At 40.7% G+C, this 17,123-nt stretch overlaps 1 protein-coding gene across 1 annotated transcript in view; it reads right to left on the bottom strand.

Annotated features, from left to right (window-relative positions):
* Positions 1 to 276: 276 nt before the first annotated feature.
* The window catches only part of Cpq (carboxypeptidase Q), a 569,822-nt gene continuing 552,975 nt past the window's right edge, over positions 277 to 17,123 (bottom strand). Inside the window, 1 exon segment of the mRNA NM_001440041.1 lies at positions 277 to 3,484. Within this exon segment, the coding sequence (NP_001426970.1) occupies positions 3,432 to 3,484 (53 nt within the window). The 3' untranslated portion in view covers positions 277 to 3,431.

Genomic DNA, 17,123 nt, shown 5'->3' with positions numbered 1-17,123 from the left:
TGTGACTGGTGAAGTGTTCTCTGTCTTTCCTTTCCAAAGACGTGGCCAGAGCGAGCTGGGACTCCCAAAAATCATCTGCTTTCTCTGCTTCTTTTAAAATGTTAGCCCTAATGTGTGGGCCTTGGGTCAGGAGGACAGAGGGGTTGTTATAGAAGGCCAAGAAGCAGACGTATACCCAGCACCTCAATCTTTGAAGCATTTCCAAAGCCTTCTGAGAAACATAAAACAAAATTTAATTTAAGAACTATAGAATTCACAGCAGTTGCAGCAAGAGCCTATTGTGAACACCTCCTCAGCCTTTAATGAGTTACTTTCTGTGAAAAGTTTACATATTGTGAGCAAATGATGAACTAGAGCGCAAAAGAACTTTACCTGCCCTGTATAAGCTCAGACAACTGGAGTCTTCCCTTTAGGAAATTGGAATGGACCTTCAAAGGTAGGCTTTGGGTACAGGTGACTGGCTTTGAGGCAATATACAACTGGTCACTGTGTGTAGCATCATACCACCCCAGTTTTCAGCCCAGCAAGTAGAGACTATGGGAAGAGTGCTGCAAACAGTGAAGAGAAGCAGAAATGGGGCATCACACACCTGGACCTTGACATTTTCTTGCTTCAAGCTTGTACCTCTCCAAGGCTCCCAGGAAGCCTTCCAAAACACTAAACGGCAAGACAGTGGCTCTTGCTGGCTACTATAAACCCAGCAAAGGAAATTGACCAGACAGCTTCTTGATAAAATATGTTTTTTCAGGAAATAGATGTTAATTGTAACTGCTATTTTGAGAAACCTTGATGTGTTTCATATACTGTAATGATGTCTGTTCTTAATGATAATGCTTTAGTAGTTTGGGAATCTCTTCTGTGTCTCCTAGGGAAGGAGATGGATTGATTAGAGGAAAGAAGGCCAGTAAAGCACTTGGCTCAGCATTGTCCATGGAGTAAGAACTTGATTACCTATTGTTCTTGCTTGTTTCTTTGTTTTTACCACTGTTCTGGTTTGTGGAAGGTATTTTCTCCAAAATGATATTGAAGGTTTGGTTCACATACAGAGGATACAGTCATTGATAGGTGATTGAGTAATTAGGACACTGGCCTCATTCATAGGTTAGTCCATTGATAAGTTGTCAATGAATGGAATTTTAGAAGCAGGGGCCTGGTTGGAAGAAGTGGGTCACTTGGGATGTATCTTTAAAGGGTGTACTTTGCCTTGCTCCCTTCCTGTCTGCTCTTGCAAACTAGTCACAGTGAGGTGATTGGCATCCTCTATCAAATGCTTCTGTTGCCTGACAGGCTGCCTTCTCGAAGCAGCAACACAGTGAAACTTGTGGACAATGGCCTGAAGTGTCTGAACTGGGAGCCCAAACCATCCTTCTTTTAAGTTGTTTCAGGTGTCTTCATAACAATGTAGCCTGGACTACATGGCCACATCCACTAAACTATTCCCAAAGTCTGTCCTTAATGGACTATAATGATTTGCGCATGCTTTCCCTCACTCTAAGGGTCTTCGTAGACAAAAGGCATTTGCCCTGCTTTTCAAGTGGTCCCACAAGTATCCCATGCTGAATGTATTGAACTGAGAATCCCCATGCCATGACTCAGACCCAATGGGTGGAAGCTTGAGAGGAAGGCTTGGAGAATGTACAGCTAAACACAGTGCCTATGTGTCTGTATCAGCGAATCGTGGTGACCACAGACATTTAAGGATTGTACAAATGGTGTCTCTAGCTAGGCACCTTACATGTTTGATAAAATGCCTTTTTCATTCATTTGTTTATTTTTGCATTTTTGAGACAAGGTTTCTTTATGCAGCCAGACTGACTTTGAACTTAACAAGGCCATGTCTATTAATATAATATTATTCAAGGGAGTTTAAGAGTTTTTTGCTCCAAGAATCAAAATATGAGGAGATAATCATCTAGGACAGCTTCAGAGCAGTGGTTGGATTAATGGTCCTTGATTAGGATTGATTGTTATGACTTTGTACTATCATTCAGACTTTATTCTGGACCAGATTTCAGTTATGAAATTCATCATCTAGCTCTCACAGAGTTACTGGAATGGTGCTTCCCAAACTTCCCAGGGTAGACATGTCCAGATGCCTGTGCTTGTGACACTGCAATGAAATGGTGGGTGTTCTCCTTTGCCCTTCACCAGATGTGTCACTTGGCTAGGCCTGGATATTTTTATTTTAAATTGTGCTGTTTCCATCAACCAGAGTTCCAAACTCTTAAGACAAACACAGAAAAATCATCATCTTCTGGTTTGTTTGATTTTTCTGATGTTATTCCAGGGTCCTCAGTCTTACTACTGGGATTTACAACAGTACTCAAAGCTGTTCACTTATACAAGGACTAAAAGTGGGGTTGACTTTGCCAAGAAAAAGATTTTTTATATACAATTTGTGTACACACACACAGAGAGAGAGAGAGAGAGAGAGAGAGAGAGAGAGAGAGAGAGAGAGAGAGAGAGAGAGAGAGAGAAAGCGAGCTGTTCTGATATTGGTGTGTTGGGTCATAGAGCAGACAAAAACTTAAGCTCGTGCTGTGGCCTTTTGGTGCTGACTCTGCAAGTTACTAAATTTTCTTCTGCCTTTCTTCTCAAACAGTCATTTCAAGTTTAGAATTCACTGAACAGTCAGTGCAAGTGGTTTGCAAACTATAGCTCCTGTGAGGCTGGGTGGTGACCTGTGAGGAGCCACCCTCTGTGGAGTAAAACATATTGAGGCAAAAGCTTTAAATGCATGGTAATGACTTCATGACAGAGCCATGTAGCATCTTATAATGTCCAATGATGAGGAACAGTCTTCAGGAGCATAGGCCATCACTTGTCTGTCCTTTCACTGTAGAGGGAAAAAAAGCTAGGCCCTGGCACCAACAAGGCCAGCCGTTTCTCGGAGCTGGAGTAAAGAAAGTCAAAATTCCAATATTGACTTTCTGGTCTAGCAAAAAGGCTCAATTTGCCTGCTGTTTTCATACTCCTTGAAAGTTCAGTAATATTTGACAAGCTGGGCTGTGTAACCATGGAGATGTAGACCTACCAGGCATTTTGCTAGGCAGGACACCAAACACCAGACAGACACCTGATACAAACATCTATTTCAGACCCCAGGAAGGCCATGGATTCTTCCTTCCCTTGCTGTTCTGCAGCTGTTTTTTACCTCCTCCATCTTGAATGCCATCCTTCATTCCCCAATTTCCTACAGGGGTCAAGATGCTGCTGCCCTCTGGGAGAGCACACTGATGACCACACCAAGACATCATGAGTACCTTTGTTATTCTTGAAGAAGGGTGTTGGGGACCACAGGTAGCTGGTGACAAGACTTTCAAAAATTACCCAGTATTTGGGATCCAGATGGGCCCATGGCAGAAGAAGAGATCACTGAAAAGTATCTGGCAAAATCTTGCTCCCTTTACGGTGGTCTCCAATTTGATCTGTCAGTGATGTAGGTAGGAAATCTCAGGCTGCTGTGTGTTTCCCATTGGGAGACCTGAAGATTGAGAGTGATATTTTGATCTGTTAAGCAGCAAAAAGAAATGTGAGTTTTGCTAAACATTGAGTTTACTGCTGGTCCCCATATAAATTATAGAATAGGCTATTTCGTATACAGTTGTGAGATCCTTTTGAAAAAAAAAAAAAAGCTAAGGCAGCTGGATGTGGTGGCCCACAACTTTAAACCTAGCACTTGGGAAATAGAGGCAGGTATATTTCTGCAAATTCACATAGTGATTTCTGTCTAAAAAACTAAATAATAACAATAACAACAAAAACAATGACACCCAAAAAGCTAAGGAGTCAGAAGGCTTGCAAGTTACCTTCTTTCCTGCCAATGATGTATATAAGGGAAGCAGTGAATAAAATTATTTAATAAATAAGACAAAGTAAATTAGAACTGAACAGCAATAACACAAATGTATTCTCAAATGCATCAGAGCCAAGAATGAAAAAGAAAAATCCCAGGGAAAAGTAAATATTTTAGTATCTGAGGTGACTGCATGACTACTCATAAACACATAGCTCAATTCTACGAGTTCTGGAACAAAACAAAGGAGTAATTGTCAGGTTTTCATATTCTCTCAATATTTGTCCAAAGTAAATAGGAGAAAGGGGGGAGTGTAGGCAGGGGGAGAATAGTGCTATATGAATAGATGCTTCAAAATTTTTCCTAGCTCTAAATTCTATGTGAAATTTATTGCATGAAAATTGCAATTCACAAGGAGTGCCAAACAAAATAGGTTTCAAAAGATACAAATAGAGCTTTTGATACTGTTTCTCTGTGATAGCTGAAGAATTTGTATTGAATTGTAACTCAGGTAAGATTTTTTTTTTGCAGGGAACCATTATAATGCAAAGTAAATAAATGTCTTTAGGGACCCAAAAGGAAACACATAAATCTGTTTGCACAGCTCTCTCAAACATCCAGAGACAGAGACAGAGCAGTGACACTGAGAGATTATAGGAATGTCCAAAATCAGTATATTTGATGAAAGAGAAGGTTAAAAGCTTCAGATCTTAGAAATTCTGGAACAGTTTTAATATTATCTTGTAAAACATAGGAACTTGATAAGAATTCTTACCTATAGAGTCATCATGTATAGAAAATGCCAAGTTACTGTTGAAGACTGGTTTCAAAACACTGGTCAATAATGACTATGTAAGGTACTTCTCCATACCTTGGGGGTTTATTTGCTAAAGTGTGGATAACATGACTTACTTTAAGGGCCAGTGAGAGTTAGATGTCAGAGTGACTAGTTACTGTTGGTTCATGTACAAGTAGCAGATTCCTTCTCCTCCATGCTCTAAACCAGTGTTGAAGATCCCTTCAATTATGTTTTCTACCATGACTGACTTTCATTTCTGATATCATCCCACAGTCCCAGATGGCTTCTCCCAACTCTGGCTTTGCATTCTAACAGGTCAGGAATGCCTTTGAAGAACAGAGCTGTTAAATCACTTTGGGCCAGAATATCATCACAAGATAACTTCAAAAGAGATCCTAGGGCAATCTGGGGCCAGGTAATAGAAACAAAGACAAGTGCAGCACACTTTAACCAGAGCGTTAGGTCAATGTCTTGAAAAAGAGTTGGTGTAAAATGTTTGAGAAATAGTTGCTATAATATTTCTCAGTATTCATCTGGAACAGAAATTTAAATCACTCTTCTGTATATTATGCAAACCAGTCAAGAAGCCAAGGGTCCCATTACTGACTGGAAAGAAGAGGAATGAAACAGGAATACTGGAGATGGATAACTGCCTCTGTCATAGAGATACAAGATGCTATGTCTGGTCTAAAGTGGGCAATTAGGAAATGTGGGACTTCTCTCCCCTGTCCCCTTATGATGAAGCAAAACCAGAGGTGAGGCAAAAACAGGGTAATGGCTGGTAGAACCCATATCTGCTTTAGAAGTAAAACTTTGCCAGCTAATTCAAGTTTATGGACATATATGTACTTGATTAGAGATTAGAGGATGGTTTCTGTATGAGGGAGATAGATTTGGCCTACAGTTTAATAAGAATTCTGTTCTTTTCACTCATATAGTCCTGTCTCAGGTCTGCAGAAAACCACTCTGAGCTTAGACTCACAGCCTTGAAAACTATGAAAAGTAAGTTTCCATTGTTGATAAGTCAACTTAGTTTATGACACTTTGTTATAGTAACTGGAGCTAAGCTGGGAAGTATTCAGTCTGTTGTCTACCACTTGTTCCTCATTGCAAACATTTTCACGTACATGTAGCTGAACTGTTATTGTTTTTCTGACTGTCATTAACCCAGTGTTTTAACTTCTCAAATTTATTCTGAATTCCTGGCCCTTAAGTCTTGCCAGCAGCTAAAAAAATTCTCCAAATACTGTGCCAGAGAAAGCATGAAGTTAATCACTGAACTCAGTCTCTCCAGCTAGAGGTAAAATAAGGCGGGATCAGGACTGAGCCTTTTACAGGCTGTAGAAGTAGAATTTGCTGTCTTACCAGCAGTATTATGTTACAGGTTTTAATGAAGGAATAGTTTCTTTGAGAATGATAGACTTGCCTTTACTCACATTTTCAGATTGGCAAAGCCTCAGTTTGGGCTTCCTGCTGCCATTTGCCTCCTACCCCACTTCCGATACATTCTTTTCAGCATCAGGAGTACCTTGATAGCATACAACAAGTATTTACTCCCTGAAACCTCAAATGGCTTCTCATCAGAGAAATAAATCTCTCCCCAGGCTCAGAAGACCCTAACCCAGCTGTTCTTTGTATTCTTTGACTACACAGTTGAATGAAGGTTGAATGAAGGATACCCAACCCTCACCCCACTGCAAGTCATGTCTGTCTGTTGATTCCTAGGGACTGTAAAAATCATGTTATATGGCAAAATGTGTGCTTAAGATAAGGATCTTGACAATAAGGTCCTATTCTGGGTTACCTAGGTGATTTCCAAATGCAGACAAATCAGTCCTTGTAAGATGCCCACACACAAAAAAGTCATAAATAGGTACAGTGACTATAGGAATTGATATGGCCACAACCTGAAGGACAGCTTCAGCCACCAAAATTTAGATGAGGCAAGCAACCCATTCTCCCCTAGAGTCTTCAGAGATTCTGTAGCTTGGTTATCTTCTAGAACTATGAGAGAATACATTTTCATTGGTTCATAGCAGCCTGTTAATATAGCTGCAGGAAATTAAGACATTTTCCTTGACTATTACAAGTCAAATGGCTTTTTTTCTTGTTGATCCAGACTCAGCCTAAATGCTGCCCCCTCCAGTGTGCTTCAGTTGAGTGTCCATGTTTAGATATTGGCCCTGCCCTGCTCTTCAAGTACTCTTTGGCTATTTCCAGAAGGACTGAATGACTACCTTATTGAATATAGGAGTGTGTAGGACATGGTTTAATAACTTTGTGAACAATGCACAAAGGGGAAAGGCAGTTGTTCACTGTGGCCCTTTATTGGACTGGGTGTCCTCTTTGCTTCTGGTGACTCATCATTCCTAGAAAACTGTCTAGAGACATAGTATTCTCTATCTGCACTCCCTATGGATGTTTGCTTTAGAGAGTCCAGCTGATACTGGCATTTGCACATCCTAACACTACTACATAGTTAACAGATAGTTTACGGACATAAACCTGAGAAGAATGTTAGATTTCGACTTTTATATATGCATACTTTTATAAGAGACAACAAGATGACCTTGAGAGCAGGATCATATCAATGAGTCACCAGGCATACAAAACTCTGTGTGAGTTTGTGTGTGTGTGTGTGTGTGTGTGTGTGTGTGTGTCCGTGTGTTATTGTGAGTTGAGTTGCAGATATGAAATTTGACATATGCTAGGCAAATACTATACTATGATTCTATACCCTCAGCAAGATTTATAATTTTTAATGAAAGACCATAGAGACTCTTCTACTATTAAAGATAGGATCTAATTCTTTCCCTCAGACTCTAAGCTGGCCATAGTGAATCACACTTCTAATAACTTTGGTGGAATAATATTCTGCACCCACTGAGGTTTTGGCATAAGGAGTGTTGCATATTGTGCCTAGGTCTTCTGGAATGCCCACTCCAGAATGTTCCCTCTCAGAACTGGTACCATGTTTTAAAACTCTAAGCCCCATGGAGAAGACATATGTAGATGGTTCACCTGAATTTACAGTCCACAGCCAGGACCATTTGCCAGCTCTTTTATGAGCCATCTTGACCCACTCAATATTAGGTTTGGATTTGTGTTGTCTCAGATGACATAGGAGTATAAACCTATGAAAACCCCAAGGGGGTTGGCTGAATTCAGTTAACCCAGAAAATCAGAAGTCATAAATTGCATAAATGGCTTGTTATACAGCCAGGAGGGGATTTTTCAAGTCACTAGAAAAATCTGGGATCATGAGAAATACAACTACTTGACCTTTGAAATTAGGGTTGCTCTGATTTCATGGGTGACATTTGCCATCGCCACATAGGCAGAGTATGTCTAGTTTTGGAGGACAAAATGAAGAATGGGGTGCCTTGTCCATGTCTTAGAGAAACCTTGTGGTCTTCCTTGCTCAGAGAGCAGAGCCATGATTCTAAATCTTCTAAAGGCACAAGGGCCCTTTTTTTTTGTCATAAGAGATGCAAGAACACGTGATGGCGGTCCACCTGCCTGTCCAGGTGCATAAGAGCAAGGGAGTGCTAGAATTCAAGGCAAATGAGGTAAAACTTGGTGAGGTTGAACCCTAGCTGAGGATTTATGGAATATTACAATGACATTAAGATCTCAGACATTCACCCATTTAAGAGTAACTTATTGCAGATATGTTTTTTCCTATGTTCTGGGGCCACAATGCATCTGGGTATAGCCTTCACAGAGGCTTCATGATCTAGTAGGGAAAACAGGCTAGTGAACAGGAAGTATGGGCTTAGGGTAAATACTACAACCGTGAGTGACATGGGAGTGAAGAGGGAAAGCCCCAACCCTGGTCTTAACTTCAGACAAAATTCTGAAAGTGGCAGGGTGTGGGGATAGGTACTATTTTTGATAAAATGACAGGCTCAGGATTGGCAAGTGTGTTGAGGTGGAAGTCACTGGCAAGGGGCACCCAAGGAGGAGCTGACAGGAACGCCTCCAGATCATCAGCTGCCCCACTCTGAGGTCCAGGTCCTGTAATCTGCCAGTCTGTTTCATGTCTCCTGCTAGGGCCTGGGATGTGCACAGCACCCTGGGTGTAGGATAAAGCATCTCAATTATATCTTGGTTTTGGCTCTAAAGATGACTTCTTTCGTGGGCGAATCCTTTCTAATCTGTGTTCTATTACTTTTTCTTATCCCTACTCTAAAATATTTTTTAAAAAAGAAAATTTAAAATAAATTATCACAGAGTTCAAAATGGCAGACAGTGACTAGAGCCAATTGCCCTCTGCCCCGCTGCTTTCAATGTGGGCTTGTCTGCCAAGTGATTTTTATACATTCCTGGAGAAGTTTTGCCTCCTCCTTTCTATTTTTTCCTCTTCCCACACACTTGAGATTCTCATTAGCATCAGCTGTGGTAGGGTGAATTTTGCCTTAGACTCTCCTTGGACTAACTTGTGTCTTTACTTGGAATTTGAATATTTAGTATATGAAACAAGAATCCATTATTGACATTATGTCAGTGACAATATAGCACCGTTCTTCTTTACCACCTATGGTCTAGTCTAACTCAGTATCCATTTCTCCCTGGAGTTGTCACACAGTGAGCTTTAGCTATGGTTAAGTACAACTTGAGTACAGTGGCTATCAGCAGCAACTGATGAAGAACGTTTTTCTGATCTGAGAGCACCTTAAGGGTGGGCACGTCCCCCCCCCCCATTTTCCAGTAACCTCGGTGACACTTAGGTAGCATTTGTGGAATTTATCTGGATATCACACAAGCATGCAACAGTTGTCAGGTTTATCTTATTAGGGGAGGAGATTGTTCTGTGTAGCTACACAGCAATGTTAAAATTGCTTCATAAAGCTATAGCTTGTATTGAGTATGCTTTTGAGAAGTTTGAGGATATGTACTTCATAACCTTTTCTTGGCTTGAGATGCAGAATCCAACTATATAGCTGCTTTTTTTCTTTTAAATCACTTTATAGATGAAGATCAGGAATTTCCCAGAGGTGTGGCAACTTGGAACAGCCTCGTCAGTTGGTCATTGAGCTTCAGAAGATCAGTTCTAGACTCATTTCAGTTCAGGGACTCGTTTATGGCATTTTTTTGGGTCTAGCTGGGGTCAGACTATTGCAGTAACCAACCCTTATAGATGTTTCCAGGTCCTAGGAAACAGTTTGTGCTAGAGGTTTCTCTGAGATTGCATCTTGGTCTAGGCAAAGATCCACCCAACTCTTTTTCCCCATGAAGGACCAGGGTTGGGAAGCACACTTTGTTTATACAGTGAGAGGCTCAGTGTTGGCACCCACGCAGCACTGTAGTTCCCATTTGCGGGTGCTCAGGGATTCAGAGGGTTGCTGTTTTCAATCTATTTGAACTTGCACAAGCAACTTCCAGTCAGTGCAGAAACCTTCCACTTGCTTTGGAAACATTTCTATGTAAACAGGCACAGCACACAGGTAACAAAAATTTAGATGTACCCTATAGTTCACCTTGCGTATTATTTAAAACAATTACTGTATGATTTTCTTTTCACATAACCATGGAAACCCCACTGAAAAGATTTAATACAATCTATTGTGGGAAGCTTAGGAAGAAATCTGCTTCCCCAGTGCTGGAAAAGAAAATGAGCCAATTCCTCCTGCTTCATAAAAGGATGCACGTGTGATGGAGGCAAATTGTGCATCAGTAACCTCACCCAGCAGGGCCTGAGCTTTCTGGGAAAGCATTCTGGAGATAAGGGGACTGCTTCTTTCAGAGGTATCTGAAACAAAGCCAATGCCACCAGAATAATAATCTCCTTTGATGTGTCTGGAGATGATTGACTATTTTAGAAAGGGAAGCGCAGCTCAAAGTTTTGCAGTCAACACACAGAGTAATTAATGGCCCTGCCAGGTAACCAAGCTCCTTGGCCTCTGTGTCTTAAGAAAGAGGGCGGCTCTTGACACCAGGCTCTGATCAGAGGGTGGGTTTGCCTAGGAACTCTCAGTTAGCAGTGGTATGGCTTTAAGGATGTACTATTCAACCCTGACCACCTACTAGAGACCTCCAAAGGGCATCAGAAAACCTTGAGGCTGAAACCGCAGAACAAACACATTGATCAGTCAGAACTGAAGAGATGAGAAAGGCACACTAGCATTTGAATGTTCAAGACTGAGAGCCATTGTTCCAGAGATTCAACTTCTTCCAGGCCAAACTCTTCATCTGCTTGCATTTTTTGCATTCCCAGCTAGAGATATGATACCTGGTGATCTTAAATCTACAAAAACTGATTAGCACTAAACACTGGTTACTCCCACTTAGTTCTTCATTCTGACATTCAGTGGATGGTATGTAGCAAAGAATACTTGAGGTTGGGGGGACTAGGGAAGGGCTCTCTGGCTACTCTATAGAATTCCTGAAACTTCTTATGGACTTTGTAGTTCTTTCTGTACAAAAACTTGCTTTAACACTGGCAGTTTAAGACTTAAATTTAAGTTCTGAATTAGTTAGTTGCCTATTAGGTATGGTACTTAGAAAAATGACAAATCATCTGGGTCTTTTCCAGGTGAGGATAATTATTTTTATTTATTGCATGGTTATCAAATGACATAAAATAAATATAAACTCTAAATGATAACTGAGGACTCCTGGCCAAGAAGGGCTAGATGAAATTACTTAAGCCTTCTTTCTTGTTGTGCTATTTGCTGCTGTAACATAAGGCTGAGTAAATTATAAAGAGAACAAAGTTATATTTTTAGGGGTTGAGTGGGTTATATTTAATATATACATATATATGCATGCAATAAAAATGAAAGAAGATGCCATGAATCTGAAGGAGATTGGGGAGAGATGAGTAGGAGGGCTGAAAGAGAATAGAGGAGAGAAAAACATGTTGTAATTATATTATAATCTCAAAAAGTGAAGAAAAAAAAACAAAAGAAAAAGAAATGGAAAAGAAAGTTAATTCTCAGTCATGAGTCCAGGAAAAGAAAGTTAATTCTCACAGTCATGAGTCCAGAAAATCTGAGCTCTAAGCGCCAGCAGGTCTGGTGTTTGCTAAAAGCTGAATCTCCACTTCCAAGATAGTATTCACATGCTGTATTCCCAGAGGAATACTGCTTCCTACTGGGAACTGGAGAGAGAGAGAGAGAGAGAGAGAGAGAGAGAGAGAGAGAGAGAGAGAGAGAGAGAGAGAGAGACAGAGAGAGAGACAGAGACAGAGAATGAGAGAGAGAAAGACAGAGAAACAGAGAGACAGAGAGACAGAGAGACAGAGAGACAGAGACAGAGACAGAGAGAATAAATCAACAATGACTAGCGTCTTTGAAACATCAAATGCTTCCCCTTACCCTAGCAAGTTCACAGCCCCTAAACCTAAGCAAAGGGGACCTCCAGTTGGGACTGAACCCTAATGAGATATTCTCCTTCAAACATCACACCTGTTGCCTGTCTCGCTCAGAGATAGGGAATCTATGAAACACAAACTTCTGACTTTCTACATTTGGGTCTGATGATTACATTCTTTCCTCTGCTAATTAAAAAAATCCAGTGTTATTGGGAAAAAAAGTCCTTACAGAAGTTTCTTCTGTGCCTTCAAGAACGACATATTGAAGGAATCTAAATCCTAGAAATTTGATTCAATATACCATGTTTAACAAAAAACAAAGATGAACACACCAGTGAAAAAACAACCTCACATTCGAGAGGAGTTTGGAAGCTTGTTGCTACACACAGGTTCCAGCTTCTGCTCAGGGAACAAGGAGTTGCTGTGGATTTACCATGCCCTGCTTGTTCTATGTTGGGCAGGGCAGGATGAGTCCTTTCATGGAAATTAGTCTTGAAACACAGAACAAGACTTCAGATGGGATCTGACTGGTTCCCACAGTCAGATAGGTTTCTTCTCCTTTCCCCCCTTGCTCGTGTTCTTATCTCAGATGGGATCCCTGAGAATGGTCCTGTCAAGGCAGAATTGACCATCCTGTCTCTGAGCTTCTGGAAGATGGTGTTCATGTCTCCATTAGAACAGAGTTAACTCTCTAATTGCATGTTGGGGTCCCCTCTCCCATAGCCACTATAATAACTCCTGAGGCCATTAAAGGTAGGAAACATGTCTATGGTGTGAAAGAGGCATTAGAAATATGTTTTCTTTAGGAGTGAATGAATGAACAAATGAATGAGGTCTCATCATACAGGAAGTACCAAGTTTACTAGGACTATTTATTTTAATGTGTAAAGCCCAGAGCATGCCTCATCTCCTACTCCTAAATCTTTGTGATTGGTTAATCAAAAGTTATGACTGAAGATAGCTACAACCTCCAGACCAGGTGAGAGGAAGTAATGAATGGCCTCTGCCTGCTTTGAGAGGTTTACTAATAAGCTGTATAGAAGTAATGTTAGTTCATGTCATTTCAGCCATTCTTCTTTAAAGCTGCAAGTAATTCTTATAAACTGTCTTGCTTAATTTAAAAATATTCCATCAAGGAGGACAGCACATTTTATACCCACTTACCTGTCATCACTGCCCACCATGAACAAGAATAAATTGTTCTTCAAGACTTTGGATTCCATTCTCATACACTTCTCCTTAGGCTATTTCATTTCTAGAGAGACTAGCTAACTGCTTTTAGTCAGCAGGAGTATATCTCAGCAGTCAAAGTCAAGACTCAGCTCCTAGTGGTTCCATTGGCCTTCTGGAATTCGTTACACCCAATTCATGGCCTATTAACCCAATTACAGCTTCCAGATCAACACTGGCACTGGGACAAGAGGTGGATGATGGTAGGCATTTGAGATTCTTGCTCAGCTCATTTTTATCTAATGACATTGGATTGGAAAAGGATGTCATGAGTTCTGTATACTTGGTGGCAAGCCAATGCATACCCATTTGCTGAGAACCTACCATGTACAGGTTATTCTAGGTACCGAGGCATCGGTGTCTATTTGATGTTCTAATGAACAAGAAGCTGTCTTGGAAACAGATGTTTGCAATTGTGCAGATAGATAGTTCATGTGTTGTCAAGGGCTTCAGGGGAGTGATACTGAGAGCTGAGAAGAGTCACTATGTGCTGTCCTGAAGACCAGAGTGAATGTCAGTGGGGACACATGCTGCACAACACTCTAGTTAGGAAAGCAGTCATAGCTGAGAGGATGCAAATTGGAAAGAGAGAGGAAAACTTATCATGTTAGCAAAAGAGAAATACTCTCCTAGGAAGAGAGAGTGGTATGCATGCATAAAGGCCCTGATATAGAGGGGCACTGAGCATGCGCAAAGAACCAAAGACTCTGGGAGTCAGAGTTGGGGTGCCACATCTGGAGGTGAATGAGAAAAGGTTAGGCAGAACCCTGTAGACCTTGGTAAAGGATTTGGGTATAATTACAATTGCATTGGAGAACAACGGAAGAGTTTAGAACTGGGAATGACATTATCTGTTTTGTATTAGGATTAGGATTGTCACTGTTGGTTGGACTGGAGTGGAGGTAGGAAGACTGTGCAGAGAGAGCAAGCCCTGTATGCTACTGCCAGAGTCTATTTGCAAAGAGCTCATACACAACAAACATTGGCTTTATTTTCTTTCTTGCATTTGTGAAAAGCACCTTATAGGTATGTATGCATGTTTATATATATATACATATATACATATATACATATATACATATATACATATATACATATATACATATATACATATATACATATATACATATATACATATATACATATATACATATATACATATATACATATATACATATATACATATATACATATATACATATATACATATATACATATATACATATATACATATATACATATATACATATATACATATATACATATATACATATATATATATATATATATATATATATATATATATATATATATATATCTCCATCCCTAAGCAATGAAGCATGCATTACCATCCTGCTCCACACTAGTGGTAATAGGTTTTGAAGGAGGAAATGGCCTTCCTGAGAGCAACAGCAAGTAACTCTTGGAGCTGACAATGAAATCAAATAACTGATCTATAGTGATTTAATCTTCATTGTTAAATTGACTGAATTTAGGGTCACTCCTGAGTCTCTGTTGGGGTGTTTCCGGAGCAGTTTGACTGAGTATGGGTGCATCATTCCATGAACTGGGGTCCTAGACTAAATAAAAAGAGTAACAAGAGAAAAAGAGGTAGGGGGGAGAAAGCAAACTGGGCACCGGCATTCATTCATGGCTCTGTTTTTCTCACTAGTGTGAGCAGCTGCCTCCTGCTCTGGCTGTGGAAATAGCTCAGTCTGGTGCTGTCTGTTATGCCACCCCCACAGTGAACTGTGGATTTAATCTATTAGTGGAGACAAATCCTTCTTCTTTACGCTGGCTAGACAGGCATACTATCACAGCACTAAGAAAACAGCACATGCCACCCTTACTCTTATCAAGCCATGCCATCACAACTAACTGTATTTCCTGTTTCTTCCTTTTCATTAAAAATAGGTTTTTCCTCTCAGATAACATGCCCTGAAATGGTATATGTGATACCAACCCTTGAAAAATGATGTTGAGTTCTTTTTCTGTTGGCCATCTGCCACTGGGCATGCAACCTACCATTAAGAGTGGTTTGTTTCCCCCAATGAGTTTTCTTTAGAGTTTTCATTTGCAAGCCATCAGTTGGAGACAGCTGATAGGTTAGGGGTGTGTCCACCACTCCTTTCAGCTCTAGGACTCCATCTGGTGCAGACCCATGCCATTTTTGAACATTAAGGATGAATTTAATAGCCATGATATAAAAGCAGAGAAAGGAAGAAAAACCTGAGTGAAAAACCAGATGTTTCTATAGGAACAGCCTAGGTTATCCAAACCAGTTTATTGAGAACACTCTATTTCCTTGAAATAATGTTGGCTCCATGTCCTTCATTTTTATTTACACCAGTGTGGTCCACTGAAAGGCATGCTCCTAGTCTCAGAGGATAGACTTTTTTTCTTTGAGCATCAAAGATTAAGATATAAACAAATCAACTATTTATACTGAATGAGGGAAGCAAACATCCCTTCAAAGACTTTTGTTTCCTGTAAAGAGTATGCTAAGTTGTAGTCCCCTTTCTGCAAACATGTATTTTTTTTCTTTTAATGAAAGGCTACCTCACTGCCAAACCTCAAACACAACATCCCAAATGGCCAGAGCTGTTACATGTTCAGCAGAGGAAAACAGCCTCAAAAGCTTCTTGGTTGTCCTCACCTGGGGACTCCTCCGCAGCAGTCTCTGGCTAGTTTAATGGCTTGCAAACCTATTGAAAAGGGATTTTCATCACAATTACAGTCTTTCACCAAGATCCCTCCCAGTGGAATGATGCCATTGCTCCAGGACCTTGTTCTGAGCTTTAGTGAAGGAGCAAGCCACAGGGAGAACCATTCTTATCTCACCTTTGTCCTGTCACCTGGGAACATTAGATAAGTTTCAAGGGCCTCCAGATCTGGGTTAGAGGATGGTAATCTGCATTTAGGCACCTAACTTGTTTTTATTTATTTTTTTGGTTGAGGTTTTGTCAGAATTAATTTACTTGGATTTGTTGTTTTGCCCAAATCATTATGCAATTTACTAATCCAGAGAATTATAAATGTAGCCCCCAGGAAAGCATACAAATGAAATGAAGGCAAATGTGGCTTGTGTCAGATAGACACAAGTAAATATGGAGAGGAGATTTTCTTCAGGAAGCTGAGGTGAGGTGAGGGAGGTACTATAACCTAAAGTTGGTTCAGGGGAATGCTGAGTGAAAAGTTTGGATTCTGGCTTGGGAAAGCTACCAAATGCATATCTAGACTTGGCTTTACTGTATGCATTGCAGAATCTCACCTCTTTTCCACTGACCCTGTCCAGGGGGTGAAGGAAGGGGCTTTTATATGTTTGCAACATTGGGCTTCAGTTCTGGGGAAGAAGCTCAGTGGAGAACCTGGCTGCCACTGGCAGCAGGAGAGAAGACCCTTGGTACACACTTTGCTCTCTCTAGACTCCTAGCAGTTATGACCTTGTCCACCACCCATGTCCTCACACTTGCTCCATTAAATAATTTCCTGGCTTTTATGAAAGATTTTTCCAAGTTCCCAAATGTCTTTGTTTCCTCCTCAGGCTTCTTGGACCTCTTGTTTCTCTATTTTCTCCTCCTTTCCCTCTTTGGTGACCATATCTGCTGGGGCTTGCCTATGTAATACCATTGAGGCCCGTTGAATTGGGGGATAGAGCATTAGGTTAGGTGTGCAAAAGGGTGCAAGAGGAGCTTGGAAAGTTAAGTAGAAAAACAGCAGGGAGTGAGGCATTCCTAGGAGGCTGGGAAAGGGAACAGGAGGCTAGCAGGGCTGGCTGCTGTTGGTCCCAATACAGAATAGGGAAATCTGACTGCTTATATCAGTGGAACTTGAAACATTCACCAAGACTCAGAGCGGGGACAGCATCTCTATTGAACATATTTCTGTCCATCCCCTGTGATTCTGGAGCCCTCAGAGTTTCTAGGGTGAGGAGTATATATTGTGCTCTTCATGGGGCAGGTAATACTGGTGATGATTTTCAC

Source organism: Rattus norvegicus, chromosome 7 (assembly GCF_021556685.1).
Source record: "Rattus norvegicus strain SHRSP/BbbUtx chromosome 7, alternate assembly SHRSP_T2T, whole genome shotgun sequence".
NCBI classification, from domain to species: Eukaryota; Metazoa; Chordata; class Mammalia; order Rodentia; family Muridae; genus Rattus; species Rattus norvegicus.
This window is presented reverse-complemented; position numbering and strand designations above follow the sequence as displayed.